The sequence below is a fragment of the Neovison vison genome, chromosome 4 (assembly GCF_020171115.1).
Source record: "Neovison vison isolate M4711 chromosome 4, ASM_NN_V1, whole genome shotgun sequence".
In the NCBI taxonomy this organism is placed as follows: Eukaryota; Metazoa; Chordata; class Mammalia; order Carnivora; family Mustelidae; genus Neogale; species Neogale vison.
Genome location: NC_058094.1, coordinates 73,199,951 through 73,222,088, shown reverse-complemented (window position 1 = coordinate 73,222,088; position 22,138 = coordinate 73,199,951). Strand labels below are relative to the sequence as shown.

Genomic DNA, 22,138 nt, shown 5'->3' with positions numbered 1-22,138 from the left:
GAAACCTGAAATATTTAGAGAATATTGAACAGGGAAGATATGGGACAGGGCGTGCCAGGCCATCAGGGAATGAGGATAGATTATCTATAGTGAATTGATGAAGAAGGGTCTCATTGATAAAATGGGAACAGATTCCTGAAGGAACCCAGGGATGTGGCCCTGTGACTCTCACTGGAAGAAGGTTCCAGGTAAGGCTCTGGACCAGCAAGTACAAATTTCCCAGCTGGTCTGGGGTGAGCAGGTGCGGGGAGCTAGGAACAGTCATGTGGCCAGTGCAGCTAGAAAAAAGAAGCAAGGGCATGAGAATCAGAAAGGCCCTGGGGCCACTGGGTCATGGAGCTATCTACTCTGGCTGAAAATAAAGGATTCATTTTTCCCAAGAGTCTATACAAACCACTTCCTCAACAAAATCTGGGAAAGTGAGAATTACAAATAGGACTTCGAAGACTTTTAGCCCATAAAGTTAAGACATTTTAAAAAAAAAACTGGTTTATCAATCTTTGGCATACAGATTCAGTAGTGTAGAGACTGAAGAAAATTTTGATCTCACCTACCTAGGTGACTCCAGATGCTGAGATTCAAAGCGGAAGAGCTTAGGACTGCTACTGCTTCAAATGCAAGTAGTCTGACAGTGTAAATTACTATACCCCAAGAATAACCCTAATAGGTACATGAACTTGAGAAATATTCTGGAAAACCGAAAAACCAGAAAGACGCACATACTGATGGACGACACTCATCATCATTGAAGCTCCTTGCTTGTAAAATCAGCAAATACAGATCTTTGCAGGTATCCCAACTGCAGCCCTGTCAAAATTCTGAACCTGTCAGAAATTAAAAAAGCTGCCCCATGATCTACCGTAAGAGCCATTCCAGATTCAAAGCGTCTTCACGTGATCCAAACATAGACAGACAGAAGAGGATGACCTCAATCTCAGAAGAATGAAATTGCCAAAAGCACTCCTAAGACGCTGGGTTTCAGGACCGCTGAGGGGTCTCCACCAAGACTGGAACTCAGTGGGCTCGCGTGAACACGTCCAACACGCGACAGAAAACAGGAGCTCGGGTTCATGCACCGAGAGGGCCGCCACGGAATTCCACCGGAATCCCATCTTGAGCAACTACCACTGATGCAGCCTGGCTTTCCGCAAGTATGGGAAGGGGATAAAACTCTTGTCTTAGAAGGCTAGAATTAAATGAGAGTTCAAACCCAGCAAATACACACCCATTTTCTTCCCACAAATTAACTTTTCCCTTCATTTCTTCCAGAAGAGCCGAATTTACCACCTTCCCTGCATGCATACTACATGAACACAGCGACCAGCAACCTCCCAGTGGCTAAAGCATCCTGCCATCACAGAAAGGCCTACACCTGTCTTCAAAAATTCTTTTTAGTATTACTCAATGGCATATACAAAGCTGAAGTATTTTTTACATGATCTGGGCTTTGTATGTTCATCATTCGATAAATCTCTATTGGATGCCTATTATCCTCAGCTCTCATGATAGGCACTGGACATAAATCACAGTCTGGTAGGAAGCAAAATCCAGGAATGGTGCGAAATGATGAGCGTGATAACTGGGAAGACACGCAGTGTCCTCTTCCCTTGCCCTGCCACCCGGGAGGATAGGAAAGAATGTTAGTGCAGACGTGATGAGTCAGCTGGATCCTGCAGCCGAGGTGGGACATGGCCCACCGCAGGAGGGGGAACACATTCTAGGCAGAGGGGAAGAGTGGGCAGTGCTGGCATTAGCTGGCTCCAATTCATTATTTTCTTCGTCCACCCCTTATTTCCTAACATTTCACTGTAGAGACGACAGTCACCTTTGTCACTTGTATCCCCAGTGCCTCGCACCGTCTGGAGTGCTGCAAACACTCAGAATATTTGTTGAATGGATCAATACATGAAAAAGAGAGATGATACTGCACATGGGTCTTTATCAAAAATAGCAAAAAAGCTTGAAGTATATGTCTTCCTAAGATTTAAGTACCTTTCTCTCATCTCTTAGGGTACAAGAGCAGTAATGTTTGAGGCAAGGAAGAAATAAATGACAGAACTTTATGATGTACAGATGCTAATGTAGAGTAATAAAAACACATAAAGTGAAATCAAATGAGGTATGAAATGAGAACAAAGAAAAGGAAGATAGAGGACTTCCCGCTTTGTAGGGCTTACAAGATAGAAGCTTTGGTGAAAACTGATTTCTATGTAAAAAGGATACCCAAACCGGTAATAAACATCTAGGGCATGTGGTTTTACCTTCAGGCAAACAGAGGAAGGACAGGAGACTGATGACTGTTACTGGGGATCTTTTCAGATTACTCCAAACAAGAGTTCCACGAGAATAACAGCCGATCTGCTACATAACACCCGCCCTTCAGTTTCCCAAGAATAAAAACCTCTTTAGCTAGAACACGAGGAAATGAACAATGTGCCAGCTCTTCACGCAGATCCAATACCAGCTAGTTCCCACAGCCACATGACGGTATTACTTTCAATTTACAAATGAGGAAAACTGGCATTTCTAAGATGCATTTCCTAGTGAAATAATCCAAGTTAATCAATCTGGAGAATTATTACCAGTGGAGAATTGTTCCAGAAGAAGGAATAGTGGAGGACTGAGGAGAAAGGAACCAAAGCCAGGAGATGGAGCCTAAGTCACCAGACCCATTTCATAGAAAATGACACTACAGTTAAAACATTTAAAATTTTAAAAATCATACTTGTGTATTCCTTTTATCTGTTTTTAATGGAAATATATATATATATAGAAAGAGAGTCCTTATCATCCAAATAATCATTACAAAAATGTCTGAAGGTACAGAGTTGTATGACTAAGCAGCTCATAACACTATAAAATATTTTCCATGAACTAAATACTTATAGACTGAATCCTCCTGGGTTAACTCAGGCATTCATGCTGAAGGATTTATGTCAATTTATCTAGCAAACTCTCCCCTATCATGAAACGTTGAGAAGACCATTTATATACAATGCAAATCACCCACAAAGTAAAACCAAAAGTCTTGTTAAAAAAAAAAAAAAGTAGTATTAAGATTTCTAAACAGTGATTACTAACAATGTTGGCAATAACCTTAAATACACACACAAATCCTTAATGAATGAAACAGACACTGTGCATCACAACAAATGAAGAGAAAAGGATGATATAGTTCTTCAAAAGAAGTCACCTAAATATTAAAGGACAAAAAGGATTCTTGGAAAAATTGCTAGGCTCCCAAATATTTTTATAAAACTGACCATCTTTATCTTTACAGTGACCCTGCCACTCATGTGAAACACTATCCTACAAAATTTAAGGAAAATTAGGCCAGTAATGTCATTTCTCGGAACCTGATATATCATCTCATAGTGTAATTGAAAGCAAAATTTTGTTTGTGATATGGCAAACTTACTTTCTTAGCATTTCACTTTTTCTTTTCAGGATTTCTTCTTACTCGCAACTACTTTGTATTAGGAAATCTTTGTCCCTGTTTTAGATAACTTTTTGCAAAAAGTAATAACTTCTCTGGTTTTAATTATCCTTAGATAACAATATGAAGCAGCAGAATATAGAAATAACTATGCTCCAAATTAAGAAGTGAGTAAAAGTCAGAATACAAGCACAGTTTTAAACCCATTAATCAGGAGCAAAGTTTCTCCCACACTCAGTTTTTAGTTGAATAGTAAGTGCCAATGCAGTTAGATGAAGTGTGACCTCAGCTTCAATAAATTCAGCTGAAGCCTTCATTTACTGAAGAAAGGGGAAAGAAAGAAAAAAGAAGGAAAGAAAATAAAACCATTCCCAGTTCATAAGAGCTCTTGAAATATATTTAAATGCTTTTAGTAGAGATGTACTAATTTAATTCTTGAGCTGATATTCAAAGGAAAACTATGACAGAAGTAAAATATTTCCAAGAGCTATAGCAAGCAATCGATAATGTGAATGTGCTACTGCTGATTAGGTTATTCTTAGATTTTTTTTTCCCCCTTCATTTTCTTAAATTTAGCATTTATATACTTTATCCCACATCACTTTTATCTCTTAAAAATCAGTGTAGAAATTATTAGAATGCCCTTGGTAAATGCAAATATAATTATCAGCCCTCCTCCAAGAAAGAAAAAAAAAATCTGTAGAAAAAAATAACACTTTAAATTAGCAGCAAGATCTACCATCAGGATATGTTTTCAAGATGTTGTAACTTTCATGTGTGTGGTGAGTATCTGTTTTGCTGCTTGTCTGGTCAGTGCTCAGTTGGAGCCTCCCTCTTCTCCCCCCGGAAACCGTCTTCCCTGTAGGAAACACTTCCTATGGTTTTAGTGGGGCCCATTCCAACCCCCACCCAAAGCGCTGTGCACAGGAGACAGGCCAAGAAGACTAACCATCCCCAACTACAGAAAGGGTCACAAATGGTCACCAGACCTACCCAGTCCTGCTGCAATTCTCTCAGAGACTTTTGGTCAGAGCCATTCCAGAAAATTGGCTCTTTGCACTAAAGAGAAAGATCTGTCTGGGGCCTATTGAGGGCCATCTTCTTCATCAAGTGGTACCAACTCCCGATAGACTAAAAAGTCAAGGAAAAGCATCAGCAGAGCCAAGACTTGAGAAGTAGAAGACACCCAGCTCGGATGACGGGTCTGGACTTGGATCTACCCACCCAAAGCCATTGCTCCTCTATCTGCCAACCAAATAAGCCATAAAATTCCCTGTGTGGTTTCCAATGTTCTGGTAACCTATGCAACAAAACCCTGACTAATTGACACACGAAACCCCAAGTGAACACGTGTTACAATTTCTTTGGGCCATAGTTTTTGAACAAGAAAATAATAGGATTGGATTAGCTAGACTGGGTATTATTCTTTAGGATTTCACCCTTGCTGTATAATTCTGTCAGATGGAATTTTTGTCAACTAAATGTCTAAGTGCTTGATTTTAAGCAGGAAGAGTGCCAGCCCATAAGAAAATGGCGCACAACACTTTTAGGAACATTGACACTTAATGCTAATTCATTTCCGGTTTGAAATATCTTCAATTGGGCCAAATTGTCTGTTTTTAAGCTCTTCACAGAACAAGTTGAAGAATTATTATTTTTTAGGATTTATTTATGAGAGAGAGAGAGGGAGCATGTGCACAGTGAGGAGGGGAAGAGAGAGTGGGAGAAAGAATCCCAAGCAGACACCGCTGAGTGTGGAGCTTGATGCAGGGCTCGGTCTCATGACCCTGGGATCAAGACCTGAGCCGAAACCAAGAGTTGGACACCTAACCGACCGTGCCACCCTGGCGCCCCCAAAGAACTATTAAAAAATAAATAAATAGAAGCTTTATGGCAACATTTTAGATTCTGTTACAACAAATCAGGCCGCTCTTCTCCCATCCGTAACTGAATCTCACCGGCAGTCACAGTTAGAGATTTCAGACTTCATGCACAGGACGGCACAAACCATTTGTAGAAGTAGATTCTTATTGAAATTGCATTTTATTTAATGTCTTCTGATTAAGTTCTGATCTCTAGTTAGATCTCGGATTTGAAGCTCCTTATAAATGGTAAACCACAATACAATCAAATATGAAAAACAGATGCCACTCCCCCCAAATAACTGAAAAACCGTGTGATAGGAAATGAGAGCGTATCTTAATTTGAAATATTTAAAGTCTTGTTACTTCTCTTCTGAGTCTGTAAAAATATCATCAGTAAAGGTGTTCTAAAATTGTTCTTCTCTATCAAATTGTTCCTTTTATTCATGACTGCATCCAGAGTTCTCAGAACAGTAGGCACTGCATGCACTGGGTGACAAAAGCAGGTGGGGAGGAGTGGCAGGAAGAGAAGCAAAGAGGGGGAGTAGCCAGGAGGCATGGAGGGGTGGAGGAGGAGGGAACAGAGCCAATAAACGTTTGGGGAGGAGAGACTCAAAAGGAGAAAAGGGGGAGGAGAAGGAAAAGGAGAATCCAGGGAAGAGCCTGAGGAAGGGGCCACCGCTGAGAGACTAGGGGGAAAGAGGCCCCGAGGGGCTGCCCCAGGAGCCTGAGGAGGGGGAGAGAGAGGAAGGGGAAGAAGAGGAGAAGGGGAGAGGGGATGGAAGAGGGGAAAGGGAAAGGGGAAGGAGAGAGGGAGAAGGGCAGCTGAAGGGGAGAGAGAAGCAGGGAAGCGTGAAGGGAAAGGAGGGAAGAAGACAAAGGGTAAAGGGAGAAAGAAGAAAACCTCCCACCCACCTGACCATCTGTCACACCTGAAAGGACTCCGCATATACACACTATGGAAAATCTTAACATTCTTATTTAACTCAGATAGAAGTAGTCAGTCGATTAAGAAGCTTATTACAATTCATATTATAGATATACATTTATCTGGATACATGATCGATAAATTAATAAAAACTGAAGCTATTACATCACATTTTTATTACATGGTTTTTACAAGCATCATCTTTGGAACCGAGAGGCATAAGACAGTGCATCTGAATTTCAAACAATTTACGTACTGAGCACCAATAGATATACACCCAAGGGCTAGCTGGAGCTCCCCAGCTGGAGCAGAACAAAATTTTCTATGCCATTTAGCAGCAAATCACGATGAAGAACGTTACCATTTCCTGCGATGACGATATTACAGCTTTCAGTTCTTCCTTTTCTGGTTATTCCCCTTAGCTGAGTGTGCATGTCTGCCAGAACTTTTCCCTTCCTTTGTGTCATCTTTGTCTCTGGACGCCATTTTACCAGAAGTATCCTTTACATTTGTGGACTTTTTCCTACTTTCCTTGGCTTTAGCACTTCTGTCTAGGCCCACATTCTCCTTCTCTCTGTCCTTTTTCCCCTTAGGAGACTCTTTCCTGGATACATCTGCATCAGGAATTTTCTTATCCTTCCGGTCATCCTCCTTTTCCTTCTTCCCCCTTTTTCTCTCTTCGTTCTTACTCTCCTTCCTTGACTCGGGTTTCTCTTTTTCTTTCTTGAGCTCTTCTTTAGTGAGTTCTTTAACTTTCAGGTTTTCCAACCAAAGGAAAAAAAGTTTATTGAAAGCATCTCTTAATTCACAGGACAGTAATTTAGTGCTAAAGTATGGTCTTTATCTCTGCACACACATGAAACGGTCATTCAGAAAGTGACTTTCATCCCCTACTTTTAAATTGGCTAAAACCAGATACAAACCTCAACAAAGTATCAATTACCAAAGAAATGCCAGAAACTCGCCATCATATTTTTCCAACTTGAAACAGGTTATGATTTGTCTTAAAATAAGGCTAACATGCGATATTATGAAAATGAATTCATCCATGAATGTTACACAAAGTGTTAACAACTCACATTTCACAATTATAATGACATAATTAAAGGAATACTGGCAACATTAAAAAAAATTTCCCCAGCTTACAAGCATCCATCCAAAGATAATTTTTAAACTTTCAGTTCTAACAAAAAATTATGTCCTTAAAATAACTGTGCTTACAAGCCTTGATAACAAATATAATGCACAGATAAAAAGGTAAATACCATTCAATTTTCTTAGGTAAGGAAAGAAAACAATATCCACGGGCGTGAAATTTTAAATTCATCATCTGTAGTACTTCAAATGGACAAGTAGACATTCTTGTCTGCTTATAGCCAACATTATAAACTCAGTATTCCTTTAAGTATGTTTTCCAGTTAATTTATTTATGTACAGCCACTCAAGCTAACATGTTGTCCATCCATGCTCATAGGCAGGGGAGCAATTAAATGGAACGTACAGCTAATTCTCAGTCTCATGTGAGACCAATCCTGCTTTCAACCCGTTTTACATAAAGTTTAACAGAGCTGCTAGGAAAAGCTTTGAATTTCACCTTCTCGCTCTCTCATTAGGAAATACAAAAGAAGCAAGGTATTTACTGTATTACATAGCATTTAAGCAGAAACAAAGAGAACAAAAGATTTCTTTAATAAAATGTGGAAGATGTTTATGCCCATCAGAATCGCTTAAAATTCACATAGCTCAAAATGTTATTCTATTCTTCCTGAAAATCTTACTAAGACCTTCTAAAAATATGGAACATTCCTAAAGAAGCAACTGTCCGAACCCTCACTGACTTCAGTGCTGTTTGTAGAGACAGAGATCACGCGGTTGCCAGAGCGTTATGCAATGCTCTACAATCTCGTTCTGCACAGCTTTTACAATACTAAATTTTTAATGTCTGATTTGCCTCTCCAGATCAAGAAGTATAAATTCTACTTAATCTTTGGGCATTTATCTCGTAATTAGCGACATGAGAATAAAATGTAAAAACTATTTTCCTTCCTGGGAATTATTCAGATGGAACACAAAATTAAAACATTAAAATCCCCTAACCTTAAGATTAAAATACAAATCACAAAGCCCTGCAAGTCACAGTCATAATGTTTTATCAAAAAACAAACTAAAAACCATATGCCAAGCACTTGAACACAAAAGAATATTACAAGTTGATAAAGAAAAACATGCACTTTTCCCATGCCCCTATCCTAAAGGACATAAATACTGACATGTGAACAAGAAAAACCACAAGGATATAAAAAAAAATGCTGTAACAATAAGCTGTTAGCCTACATATGATGGTTGTCAGGTACAGTAATTTTTAAAGAATTAAAATAATCAAAACACAGCAAACTCCACACCAATGAAATGCAGTACTCGACTATAAATCTAAGTTTTCGTTTCATTGAAAACGAAAGTTTTAATGCTCACACTGGCTTTTATTAGGCTCTAAGACAGAGGGTCACCAGAGCTTCTGAAGAAATGAAATCAATCAGTGAAAAATTCTTTTTTTTTTTCCACTAGTAATTAAAAAAATTCAAACTAATGTTTTAGGTTAGACAGTATCAAGTTTAGATGTAAGTTTAGATATAGTATAACAGTACCATGATATCATTATATGTTTCTAAAGACTGTTACAGAAGTTTTGATACAATAAAAAGGAAATTACTTAAAATTATAGGCTTGAGGCAAGAAATTCTTTGAAGACATCTTGATGAAACTACTACAGGCCAAAGGTGCAACCCAAATCAAAAAGCAATGTTTAGCATTAGTAGCTGCATTAATGTATCTAGAAAATATCATGCAGTTTCAAGCATTCAACTTGATACACTCAAGGCTAATTTGAAAAACAGAAAATACCTTTAGCCTTAGTTTTTCTCTTGGCTACCCCACCAGGTCCTTCTGTTGATATTTACAAGATGAAAACAGGTTATAAACAGAAAATATTAAGGGAATTAAAAATGAAGTATTTTTTAAAATATAATAAATATCTGTAGTTAAAATCAATGCCTCTATTAAATTAAGTTAAACTTACCATTTAAAAAGAACACTCCTTCAACACATAATACCGTTTATGGCATTTTGAAACCTTACTTTCACTATAACAAAAAATGCACTGTAATCAGCCTATGATTCAGTCAACTTCATGACTCACGGTAGACCTGAAAGAATCGTGGACTTAGAAAAACCTAATTGCCACTGGAAATAGCATTTCCCGCTCAGCTGTGCCTGCACTGCCAGTGGCCTTCCGCTTGCACCGATGCTCAATTATAAGCACCACACATGAAAGGACCAGGGAAGTTTACTCTCCTACTCAATTGTCACTGCCATCCAAAAAAAAAGATAGCATATTTTTATTTATTTATTTATTTGACAGAGACAGTGAGAGAGAGAGACAGAAAGCGAGCGCGAGAGCAAGCACAAGCAGGGGGAGTAGCAGAGTGAGAGGGAGAATCAGGTTCTTCACTGACCAGGGAGCCCAAAACAGGGCTCGATCTCAGGAGCCTGGGATCATGACCTGAGCTGAGGGCATACACCCAATGACTGGGCCACCCATGCGCCCCAAGGATAGCATATTTTGATAGAATTTCAATCTCTACTGTTTGAAAAATCATTGCTTTTTTTCCTCCACAAACTCAAACTTTCTTTATAAAAAGAAATTATACAAGCAAGAATTACACCATCATGTAGGTATACGCTAAATTTTTTCATTCTTCATCTAAAAATGTTGCAGTAGGGGCTCCTGAGTGGCTCAGTCAGTCTTCGGCTCAGGTCATGATCCCAGGGTTCTGGGATAGAGCCCCACGTGGGGCTCCTTGCTCGGCAGGAAGCCTGCTTCTCCCTCTGCCTCTGCTGCTCCCCCTACTTGTGCTCTCTCTCTGTCGGATAAATAAGTAAAATCTTCAAACACACATACACACATAATAAATTATTTTAAAAAATAAAAACATTGCACTAGCTTGCTATTTCTTGTCCTGGCAAATAAGAGTTGTGATGGTGGGTTTAACCTCTAACACACATCAATACCCTACACCTCACAGTACACTTTCATTCTAACCAGGCTGTATTTGGCATCCCAGTCAACTGATGTTCTCAGTTCTATCTCCTGATCACATAAATGCTATTTTATACTCATGTATCAGCAAACTTTCCAAGGTGGCATTCCAAGTTGCCAACCCACTTCCTAGGCTCTCAGAGTGGGAGGTGTGGTGATTACTGGTAACCTCCTGTGGGCGCAGTACCATCTGTCCCTCAGCAACAAATGGCGGCAGCGGTTGGACAAGAAAGTCCCAAAGCAGCACCCACTCTGTGTTTTACAAAACCCTAGTCACACCCCCAACTGTCAGTATGAGGTGTTTTCACTCCCGTTATATATTAGTCAAATCAATCTTCATCCCTCAAATCCTTCCTCTTTCTCTCTCCATCGCAATTTGTTTCCATCAAGTAAGACAGTCCATTTGAGAATGGCAATTTATTTTGGTTGAAAATACCATTATCATCAGATGGTAGCTGAAGTTGTGAGCACAGCGTAACATGGAGAATTGTTCAAACACTATGCTGTACGTGTGAAACTAATGGGAATACTGTGTATCAACTATACTTCAATTTAAAAAAAATAGCATCATCATTATTGTGGAAAAAAGTATTAGTGTATGTTTTACTACTGACTCCATTTTAAAAAGAAATGTGAATTAACTGTTCCATATGGCTATCTATACCTGTCCAATTACTCATATGCATACAGAATAACTAGTGTGTGTGTGTGCGCGCTCGCGTGTGTGTGTGTGTGTGTGTAACAAATCATTTTTCACAAATAAAACTTGAATCTTTCCTAAGCGCTATTAAAAACAGATGCCACCTTATAATACTGACTGCCGTCTTGGACTACTCCCCACTAAATTTTATTTCAGAATAAAATACCAAACTTATACTGTAATACTAACTTTTAAATACATGGGCATATCCAATGTGCAAAAGAAACTAGCATAAAACATTAAAATGCTTGTTTGATGCTCTTCATGTCTCTCTCCTGACTCCTTCATGTTCTCTCAACGCATGCCCAGATTTTCCTGTTAAAAACCAAAGTGTTAAGAATCAGACTACCCAACCACCAAACCCCACTGTCATGACAGCTGAAAGAACTGTATTGATGAAATGGCTGGAGCTGGGATGCCTAGGTGGCTCAGTCAGTTAAGCATCTGCCTTCGGCTCAGGTCATGATCCCAGGGTCCTGGGACTGAGCCCCACATGGTGCTCCTTGCTCAGTGGGGAGCCTGCTTCTCCCTCTGCCTGCTCTGCCTGCCGTTCCCCCTGCTTGTGCTCTCTCTTTGACAAATAAATAAAATCTTAAAAAAAAAAAAAAGGCTAGTTAACTTTTGACATTAATAAAATATTAGGTTAGCATTAGCTAAGTGAAACGGGATAAAGTAATGAGGCTTTATTTAAAACTTTTCCAGTTTGTGTGCAATGCACTATACAAAATTCCAAAGCATCAACTTTAGTTCAAGTTGATGAACTTAAAGAATACAGTCAATATTCTTGATGCGATAAAGACACAGCTAATATTTAAATCACAAAGATCACATCCAGAAAGAAAGAAAGGGTACAGACAGGAGAGAAAGCACCAAGCCTAGCACCAAGAAAAAAGGAAGTTAACAGAGGAGTGCCTATATAACAAGAAATGAGAGTTAAGAAACACAGTATTCTTCAAGTCAAAAATGTAGTTTTAGGAAGGAAGTCAGGAACGAAGATTTAGGATGAAGACGTGACTGAATTGTTAGTTATTAAATGTCCCATAAAGTTCTTCAGATTACAGTTTTACAAGCAGTAGAAGACGTGGTCACATTACAATGAGACAACATTGGTGGTAAAAGGGTGACCAAAAACCCAGAGTGCTAATAGGGGCCCCTGACTCTCTTCTTCTGAAGATAAAACTGATGATATGTGGAATTTCCCATGGTTCCTAAGGGACAGAAAGGAATAAGGGTTTGCAAGATTTCACTGTGTCTGCATGTTTAATGGCTAGAGGGAAAAAAAGGCATGCCTACGGGAAACAGGAACAGAGCTAGCAAGAGAGGAGAACTTATAATGAGTCCAGAAGATGTAGGGGGAGATACAGGTAAAGACTTAACTTGAGAAACCACAAGATGCAACATCTGCAAAAATGATCAATGAAAGGAAACAATGAAGAAAATTCTGAGAATAAAGAAATGTTGTAAAGTGTAGCAAGAGGAAGACAATGGAACTGAAGCCAAAGATCACTATCTTGGTAAGCAGAGAGCAAAATCATCTTTCCAGAAGAATAAAGTGACCCTGGAAAACAGAAGATCATGGGAAAGGTTTTGAACACATACTGAAAAGAATAACTCTGTCACTGCAGTGAGCCTCTTACACAGGCTCAGTTTGGGTAAATTTAGAATAGATCTTTTTCCATAAACGATGTGAAGCCCAATGGTGGAAGAGTTAGTGGTGATCCAGGACATAGAGGAAAATTTAAAAAAAAAAAAAAAAAAAAAAAAAAGTTGGGGACATTAGAGAAGAAGTGGCCCCAGAGAAAAACACAGGGCAGTATATAGGATTTTGCTTTTATATAATTTTATATAATCCCTAATTACAGAGATAATTAAATTTGTAACTATGGTTGATGTGGACTCCCTTTACAGTCAAAAAATCAACAAGCATGCCCTATTTTTCTCTCCCTACTGTGATAGCCAATGCCCAGGGCCAAAAAAAAGGGGGGATGGAATTTGTCAATCAATAAAATTCATGACAATATAATGTAACTCCTTAAAAATAGTTCCAAGTAGCATATAGAAAATAATATCAATCAAAGCCTAAAAGGAAAACACTTTGGTATTCTGTAACTCATTGAGATGAAAGTTGTTTGTTGATAGAATATGTTCCAACTGAAGGCAGTCATCAAAAAAGCATCAGGAAGTGGCTGCAGCCAAAGGGAACGGCAAAGAAGTAATCATCATGTTCTTTACCTCCTTTCGCCGTATGGTTACTCTGACGGTTTTTAAGGTAATCAATGTTAATAGCTCTGTTAGCTTTTTGAGAATTTTCTAACAGGAATTTAAAAAAACAGATCTTATGTTCTGCCCTTAAAACATGAGTTGCCTAAGAGTAATTAATGTTATTTTGGCAACGGCCCCAGAGCCACTATCCCACACACATTTTCAAGATGAAATGTTCTGTATCAAATTAAAATGCTGAATCATTAAGCCAATGGTTGGACCTGTGCAACGGGCATAATTTTAGAGGACTGGCTCTGTTACAGAAACCCAAGTAGCTACTACAGGTTTCCCGAGAGCTGGCCATACACTTGGACGGCTGGGTACCACTTAGCACTCTGGTCACTTCCATCACAACCACAGTCCCTAGTGAGACCCGTGAGTCACCCTGAGCTTCAGTTTCTCATCTTACTCCTTCCCATACTGAACCACCACAATTTATTTCAACACTGACTACAGATAGCAAAAATAACAATTATAATAATAATAAAAAGAAAGGTCCCAAATGCCTCAGTAACTGTTCTCTGCTCTAGGCAGACTGTTGCTCTAGAATGTTTGGCTAAAAGGCATGCCAGTGCACTAACTACACCAATTTCCTTTTTATCTTTAAATAGAAGTGTAACAATATTATCACAGACATTTTTGAAAAAAGAAAGCTACAAACCTTCCAATATTCTACGATAACTGGGGAAGGGAAGATTGGAACATAAGAAAAGGGAATGACTCAAAGTTTAGGAAGGGATGACATCCAGAGACCGGAAGTTTGCATGAAGAAGCAAACTCAAATAGGAACATAAAAGACCCTGGAAAGCTCACCAGAAAGCTCATCAGAAGACATCAGTTAGCATAGGTCAGTTTCCCGTATGAAATTCAAAATGTCATTTCTCTTGGGGGAAAAAAGGTCCAATAATTTTTTCACTTATTTAAGTTGGTTTAAAAAATAAAACCATCCATGTTTTCTTAGATAATGGGTAGCTTTTGAGGTTATCACTCATCAAGACTAATAACCCCAGTAACTATTTAATAAATATTCTATGTTGGACTCAGGTTTCAAGAGGGATTCAAATGAAGCCTAAGACTTGGTTCCTAACTTCAGGACCTCACAGTCTAGTTAATATCTACTCCCATGTATTACACTTGGTTATATAAGGATCAACAAATATCAGAAGCAAACAGTTTGGCATACAATTACGTCAATCAACTTGTGCTAACAGAGTCTGAGTCAGTGAATTTCATGAAAACTCTCCAAATAATGCATTGTAATCAAAGAAAATTCCACAGCCCAAATCACAGAAAACTACTTATTTTGTAGACTGGGATCTTATTTAGAAAAAATCATGGGGGTGCCTGTGTGACTCAGTGGGTTAAAGCCTCTGCCATCAGCTCAGGTCATGACCTCAGGGTCCTGGGATCGAGCCCCACATTGGGCTCTCTGCTCAGCAGGGAGCCTGCTTCCTCCTCTCTCTCTCAGCCTGCCTCTCTGCCTACTTGTGCTCCGTCTGTCAAATAAATAAATAAAATCTTTTTTAAAAAAAAAAAAGAAAGAAAAAAGAAAAGATCATGATATCAATCACCAAAAGGTGTTATCTACCAAGGAATCAATCAAATTAAGAATAGCTGCCTATGCCTACAGTTGCTTTTGAGAATTCTCCAAAGCTTTGTCAGGGTACACAGAAACATTTTATTCAGTCTAGCTAACTGTAAATAAAAACAAACCAGAATTCAAGCAGAAAAGTTGTCTCACATGTCTGGATACAGCTCTATGAGACAGGGAGGTAATTCCCAGAAGAATTGAGTACATGATGAAAAGGCAGCATTCTATTATGCCCGAAGCATTGACGTGATTCTCCCAAACAGCAAGCTGGCGGCGAGGCCTCAGGGATTCAATACAACCAGCACCCAGAAGACAGCTCTCCAACTGACTCATACCCCACCACTCCTGTCTCAGAGAACATCAGGCCTGAAAGAAGCTACAGTGCAGAAAAGAAATCCCCAGAGTGCCACTTTCTTGTTTTTGAGCCAAACTTCAGAGAACACAACTGGACACATAGCAATGGGTCTCAAGAAACAAGCGGGCCAGGTCTGAGGAGGCAAGATGACATCTGTATACACAGTTCATGCTGCCAAGTTCTGGGTGTTTTAAGTTAGAAAAGCAGAGTAAATGTGATACAACTCCAAACTCCATTCAACTACAAATCAGTACTCAAATGTACAGAATTTTGCCTTTCTAATAAGCTTAAAAGGCATAAAGCTAGGGAAATATTTATACTATGAAATGAAACAATAAATAGTTAGAAAAATTAAAAATCATAAAGATACAATAAATAAAATTTAAGTGAAGTAATTCTGATCAGCTTCAAAATACTCTACACTAGTTTTGCAAACAACTTTATTTTTTTCTCACAAAAACAGGTCTTTGCTACAAGTTGAAGGAAGTCACAGAAGTCAGGGGTTCACCAGCTCCCTAGGTTTTACGTCCCTCGGAGACTTTTCAACAGGGCTGACTAGCGGTGGGGTACTAAATAAAAAGAAAATTATCTCTTCATGTCATTATTTTTCACTTACAAAAAATAAAGCATAATTACTTTCTGTACATGAAACATGCATTAGTATCATTATCATGACAAAAAAAAGAGCCTGATGAGAAATTAATGATTGCAAACATCTTAACATGCAAATTTAGTTAATTTACTTCTCGAACTCATCACAAATCTTCTAGAGTTAGTAGTAATGAAGCACAGAAAAACAAGACTTTTTTTTTTTTTTTTTTTTAAAAGATACATCTCAGACACCTGGCTATGTGAATTTCATTGAGTGAGGCCCAAAACTTTTTTTAAATTAAACCTAATGAAAGTTGGTATTTCACAGTACTCTGGCTCAGAGTGGAAGACACAATCAATATGCACAAAGACTGCATAAACTTGCAAAAAGAACATTACTAAAATCATACTTTTGTGTTCCAGGATATTAACATTTCAAAATCTGAAGCTTTTCACTGTCAGAAACATGAACAGAATGAAACATACTCCCTGAGTAATCAGGGAAAGACAAACTAGAGTTTTACTAGCCATGTAACTGTCCGATGTACAACGTGTGCAGCCATATGCAAAAGTAGCTTTAAAATAATGCTTTTTAAGATGAGCAAGTTGCAGTTGCTTCTGACACATGTAAGTGGTAAGCAAAGGGGGAAACGGATGTGTTTCCCCCAGTTCTCATTTGATACTTTAAACTGTCTGGCTATGGCTGAGTTATGATACATACTTACAAATAGCTGGGGGCGCCTGGGGGCTCAGTGGGTTAAAGCCTCTGCCTCCGGCTCAGGTCATGATCCCAGGGTCCTGGGATAGAAGCCCACATTGGGCTCTCTGCTCAGCAGGGAGCATGCTTCCTCCTCTCTCTGCCTGCCTCTTTGCTTACTTGTGATCTCGGTCAAATAAATGCAAATTTAGTTCATTTGGATAGCCTAGGATCCTGACTGCCAACAGAGAAACTAAATTTGTCATGTTCCCCTCTGAAAAAAAATGGGTGACTTCTCCACTTACTGAAAGCAACTTGGTTACATATTAAAACGCAAGGAATGAATATTTGAAAAGAAGAAATTACTAGAGTTAAATACATAAAAATGTTCAAAAATAGAAATATATTCAAATTTTCAGCTCAATGAGGAATCAAAGCCAAGTTAAATTTCCTAGAGGCTCAGAGATTTAAAAACACAAAACTGCACTACCTAAAATGGTAGCAGAAACCAGAGGTCCTAATCGCTTTCAAGCGGTAAGGAAACAGATGAAATCTCATTTTATGAATGCATGTTATATAAGGTTAACATAATTCCTTTTGCTATTACTGAAGCAAACTCATTTTAAATGAACTGATTCAAAAATGTTTTTTAAGGTCTTCAAATGGCAAAAAATATATTCTCCTGAAAAGAATTACCACTTACGTAAATCTATAAATCTAAAAACCATTGTTCTACCTAAGCCAAGGGTGATAGCCACTTAATAAGGAGATACATGGAAAAAAATGAAAAAAGACTTATTTAGGATGAATAATTTTAATATGTACAGCATTATTTAAGATACATATTCACATTTTCCCTCTTGTGTTATATGCCTGCTTAAAAAAAATACAAATTACTTTCTCTGGATGTATATTTGGAAATAAAATTAAAAATAAATTTTGCTTTCATAGACAAATATTCAGACCTACTACTATCTGAATACAGTAGTTTCACTACCCTAAGGCAAAAACATGGGGTTATTTTCAAATTATTTTAAAAGCACCATTAGTACAGAATTTTACACTGAAATTTGTATTAACCTATCTGACAAATCAGTTAACCTAAACAAATTACAATAAAAAATATCAGCATGTTAAAGAACCATCACTTTACACATCAGTCATCTTAAAGATCAACAGAGAATCATTTAATTTATGAATCATGCTGGAAACATTTTTATAATCAAGTCCATTATAATCATCTCAATTAATAGTGTGTTAGACAGACAAGCATCAAGGGTTAATCACAAAACAATTTGCTATGAAGCTTCTAAATTTAGTGCTGTAAATACAACATAAGTTGAAACAAAACGATACAGAAACCAATTATACCACCAAGAATATCATTCTCAATGCACTTTGCAGACTACTACAAGAATGAGGAATGCCACTTTCTTCACTAGAAGTGGGGGAGCCAAACAAGGGACTAGCTAGGAGCTGGACTGGGGAGAAAGATCACATGGTTGCCTTGTATGGTTTGATCACAGCTGCCCCACTGCTCGTGAAGCCCTGGGTGAGCAAAGGAAAGAAAGAAACAGGACACTGCTGCAGGTTTTCATAAGCCAATGACTTCAGTCCCTGAATCAAAGTTACTGGTTATGTAAATCCAAAATGACACAAGTCTTGCCCTGAACCCCTTCGTTCTGTGACGTACCATCAACACCATCTGCGGTTTCGCTTTCTTCTTCTTCTTCTTCTAGCATTTCAAAGGGAGTCATTATATCATAGAGAAATGAGAGGAAACCATAAAACCAATCTGAACTTTCCTCTGCTAAAATATTAAGGACTTCCTCAAGAGAATCAATATTTTCATTACTGCCATCTTTGGTCAGGCCTACATAAGAATAAAGGAAGAGAGAAAGAGAAAATAAGGAGAGCAGTTAGGTGGAAAAAAGAAGTTGAGGAAGAGCGGTCTCAACAAGGACGTGCATCATGGTCACAGACGTTAACAGAAAAGGTAACTTCGGAAAACAAAGAAACCGATAAAGATCCACACCTTACAATCAACTCTCAATCATGTACTGCAGGAAAGGCACAATTCCACCAATCCTTGCCACTCCTACCAGCCCCTAGCCAGGTTTGCCGTTCCCTCATTAGAGAATCTACAGCCCCAAAACAAAACTGTATTAGCCAAAATTGACTGATTAATGTCAATGGGAAGAACAAATAAAAGTAGTATGAGGGTAAAAAGATCCTTCTGGACAGCCTCCATGTTTGCGGATTTACCAACCAGATATTATCGAGAGTTGATTATATAAGCATTTACATATATCAATAAATATTCATTGAAGAAAATAAAAAGGTTCATTTCCTTACACTTTTCCCCTTCAGACATAGAGTTTACTTAAGATACTCTGGGATTAATATGACTAGCAAGATTACTGCTTACAGCATTCACAGATGGACATAAATTTATTCAAATTATGTCAGATAATCAAATGTTCCCACTACCAAATGTTAGCTTTCCAGTACTCTGGCTACTTACTCATGGCCCTATAATTCTGACCAGTAAGAGTCAGCTATTAGTAATAATTCACTCTGCTAACCAGTATTAAATTTGACCAAGGCCCCAGCCAGTCATTTGCAACAGGAATATTTAAAGCTCTCTTCCCATAAGCCCAAGAAGTCAGCTTCGACTAAAAAGATCCATGACTCCTGCTGTTTTTTTAAATATTATTCCCAAAATGGGCCACCACGATGTAAAGAAAACAAAGTATGTATTGGTTTTATCTTTTTTTTTTTTTTCCTGTTTAGAACTGGCTTTGGGTAAGAAACATCTCTCAGCCCAGTAAATATAAAAATCTACCAATACAGCCAATCCCTATATAATAAGACCTGTAATTCTGAAAGAGAAAAAAAAACACAGGGTAGAAAGATCTGCCTGTAAGAAATGTAAACATGACTTGAGAGCTTTCCTGATGATAACCACCTCACTCAGTAGGCTGGGCTTTGGCAACTCAACATTTCTCCATGTAGTGTAAGAGCCAGGAATCAAGATTGGCAGGTAAGGTACAAAAGTAAGACAGCTAGCATAAATATTTAAGTATACAGTGTTTTATCCCCACTTCAGTGCACAGAAGAACTACACCATATCATTGTTCAAGTATGGGGGTCAGGGGGAGAAAACAAACTCCAGTTAGTATTTTTGGTATTTAAATTATTTGTTGACACAACTGGAATATTTTTTCACTAAATTTAACAGTTGACAAGTACTATGAACAGAGGAGATCTGTATTCCCACTGAAATCTCTGCGGGAATAACATTCTTTCTACTTCCTGCCTTAAAACATTATATATAACTGGGGTGCCTGGGTGGCTCAGTGGGTTAAGCCTCTCCCTTCGGCTCAGGTCATGATCTCAGCGTCCTGGGATCGAGCCCCAAATCAGGCTCTCTGCTCAGCAGGGAGCCTGCTTCCCCCTCTCCCTCTGCCTGCCTCTCTGCCTACTTGTGATCTCTATCAAATAAATAAATAAAATCTTAAAAAAAAAAAACTATAGCTGTATATTTATAATAAACATGTTTATTTTTTCCTCTATTTTCAAATATTAGTACTTCTAAGTATCAAATATAAAACTTTACCAGCCTTCAGTGTGACAAGCTGAAGGATTCAACAAATATGCAAAAGTACCTGAACAATGCAACCTTCCTGTGGTTCTTAAGACAAAAATATTACCAAATACCAAACAGAAAAAGGAATTACTCTGGGTATGTAATTCTTTAGTCTCTAAGAGCAGGCCTGACCCCAATGGCAGGGTGTGAGCATCTCTGAGTGGACAAGATCCAGTTCACTTATGCATCTGTCTGGTCTACAAATGCTTACCAAGGTTCTAGGAATTGTTGACGGGCTTCCCTTTTGTTCTCCAGCCACACCTGACATAGGGCCAGCAAGGTGCTAGTCACAGACAAAAGGACAATCATGCAATCCTTGGGTGGCATTACTCGAAAAGGATGTTACTCTTAGCAACTGGTACCTGGACCATTTTCCTGTTGATTTTATTTGGGAAACAAGTTTTCAAAGAATACAATTTCCAACAATGTAGTTTTCAATAACCCAAATTGGTATCAGAGATAATTTATTCTAATAATTTGACCACAGAAGTAGGAAGATATGTAAACTAGGAAAGGTTTAGAATATTTTCAAAGTATATCATAAGGGCCATGGCCAGAAACAATGAAATAAAATTAATGACGGCTGTTCAGAATATCTTGATTTACTCACACATATTTCATTCTCTTGGTATTTCAAAAAAAAAAGCCAAACCTTAAAATATGAAATATAAATATGAAAGTGTACACTTCCTCAAATTGATAAGATTTAGATTATGCAAATTTAAGAATGAGAAGGAAATACTCATGAAAGAAATGTCGAACATAGTAAAGCTCAGCACATTTCAACTGTTAATACAAGCTCAGCTATTTCAACAGTTACAATAAGCTCTCCCCTAATCTCTAGCTTCCTACCTGAATCTGCCCTTTGGTTTCCTGGTGCCTTAATCCAAAGCCCTTACCTCTGAGCTGCCTCTCCAATGAAAATGCACCGAGGAAGCCTGGCTTCTTTTTGGGTACACGCTCACTGAATTTGCTTCCGCATAACCTCTCCCTGAACATACAGAGCCCGTTAATGTCTCTGTACCCCAAGAATTTCACCAGGCTCTCTTTGCAAACTCCTGCGAGTAACAGAGGCACAACTAAGCTACAATAACCTCGCTAAACTAGGCAAGACCTTTAGTCATAAAATTCAATTCCAGGCAAGCTAGTATTTCATGCAGAGAACTCAATTATTATAGAAATAAGATCGGAGGACCTAAGTGAGCCTGACAGCTCACCTTTGGTTTGTTCCAACTAACTGTGAAGCCACAAGCTAACTATGAATTAGTACCTTTATATGATAAAATATGATAAAATTATTTACTTTAGACTTTGTGCATTTAATAGTCAAATTACCAAAATGAACTCTGAGATTCACAAAATTTGGTTCTCACTCCAAATATATAATTCTTGCAAAAGGAAAAAGTTATGATTTGCCCGTAGCAAATACATGTCTACTGCAAATGGCAATGTTCGAAGATATAATTAATTAACCTCTTAATGGTTGCTTAAAAACCTTATAGGAAATAAACTCTTATAATCTATTAAAATATTAAAAATCAAGTTCCTAATTTAAGTTTTCTATAGAAAACAGTGTGGTCTATAGAAGAAATAACATTTCAATTTTTAGTAGTTGATATTTCCTGACAGACCACACAGCTGATTTTAAGCCAAAAAAGAAAAAGAAAAAAAAAAAAAACAAAAAACAAAATATAGCAGATGAGAATATTATTTCTGAAAGTGAGGAAACATGGACCACATGAAGTTATCTTTAAAATGAACAAGGTTCACTATTCAGAATTCATCATTTAAAGCAAAGTAGTAAGTGGAATAATAAACCACTTATAGGCAAGCAAATTAGCATCATTCTGATAGGTTAAATTCTATATATCTTACTTCTTTTTCATGTCTAGGATTATAGTCTTCTGAGTATTTACTATATCCAAAGAAAAATTTAGATATGTAATGACAAAATTACATAAAAAATTCCAT

The 22,138-nt window shown here is 38.0% G+C and overlaps 1 protein-coding gene across 2 annotated transcripts in view; it reads right to left on the bottom strand.

Annotated features, from left to right (window-relative positions):
• ASPH (aspartate beta-hydroxylase) overlaps positions 1-22,138 on the bottom strand; it is a 219,291-nt gene that overhangs the window by 156,902 nt on the left and 40,251 nt on the right. Inside the window, exon 5 of one of the 2 annotated variants that reach the window (XM_044245542.1) lies at positions 17,317-18,391. The exons of the other annotated variant lie outside the window; for it this stretch is intronic. Within the exon in view, the coding sequence (XP_044101477.1) occupies positions 18,147-18,391 (245 nt within the window). The 3' untranslated portion in view covers positions 17,317-18,146. Of the gene's footprint in view, positions 1-17,316; positions 18,392-22,138 lie in introns of those variants that run through there. 2 annotated transcript variants of the gene reach the window in all.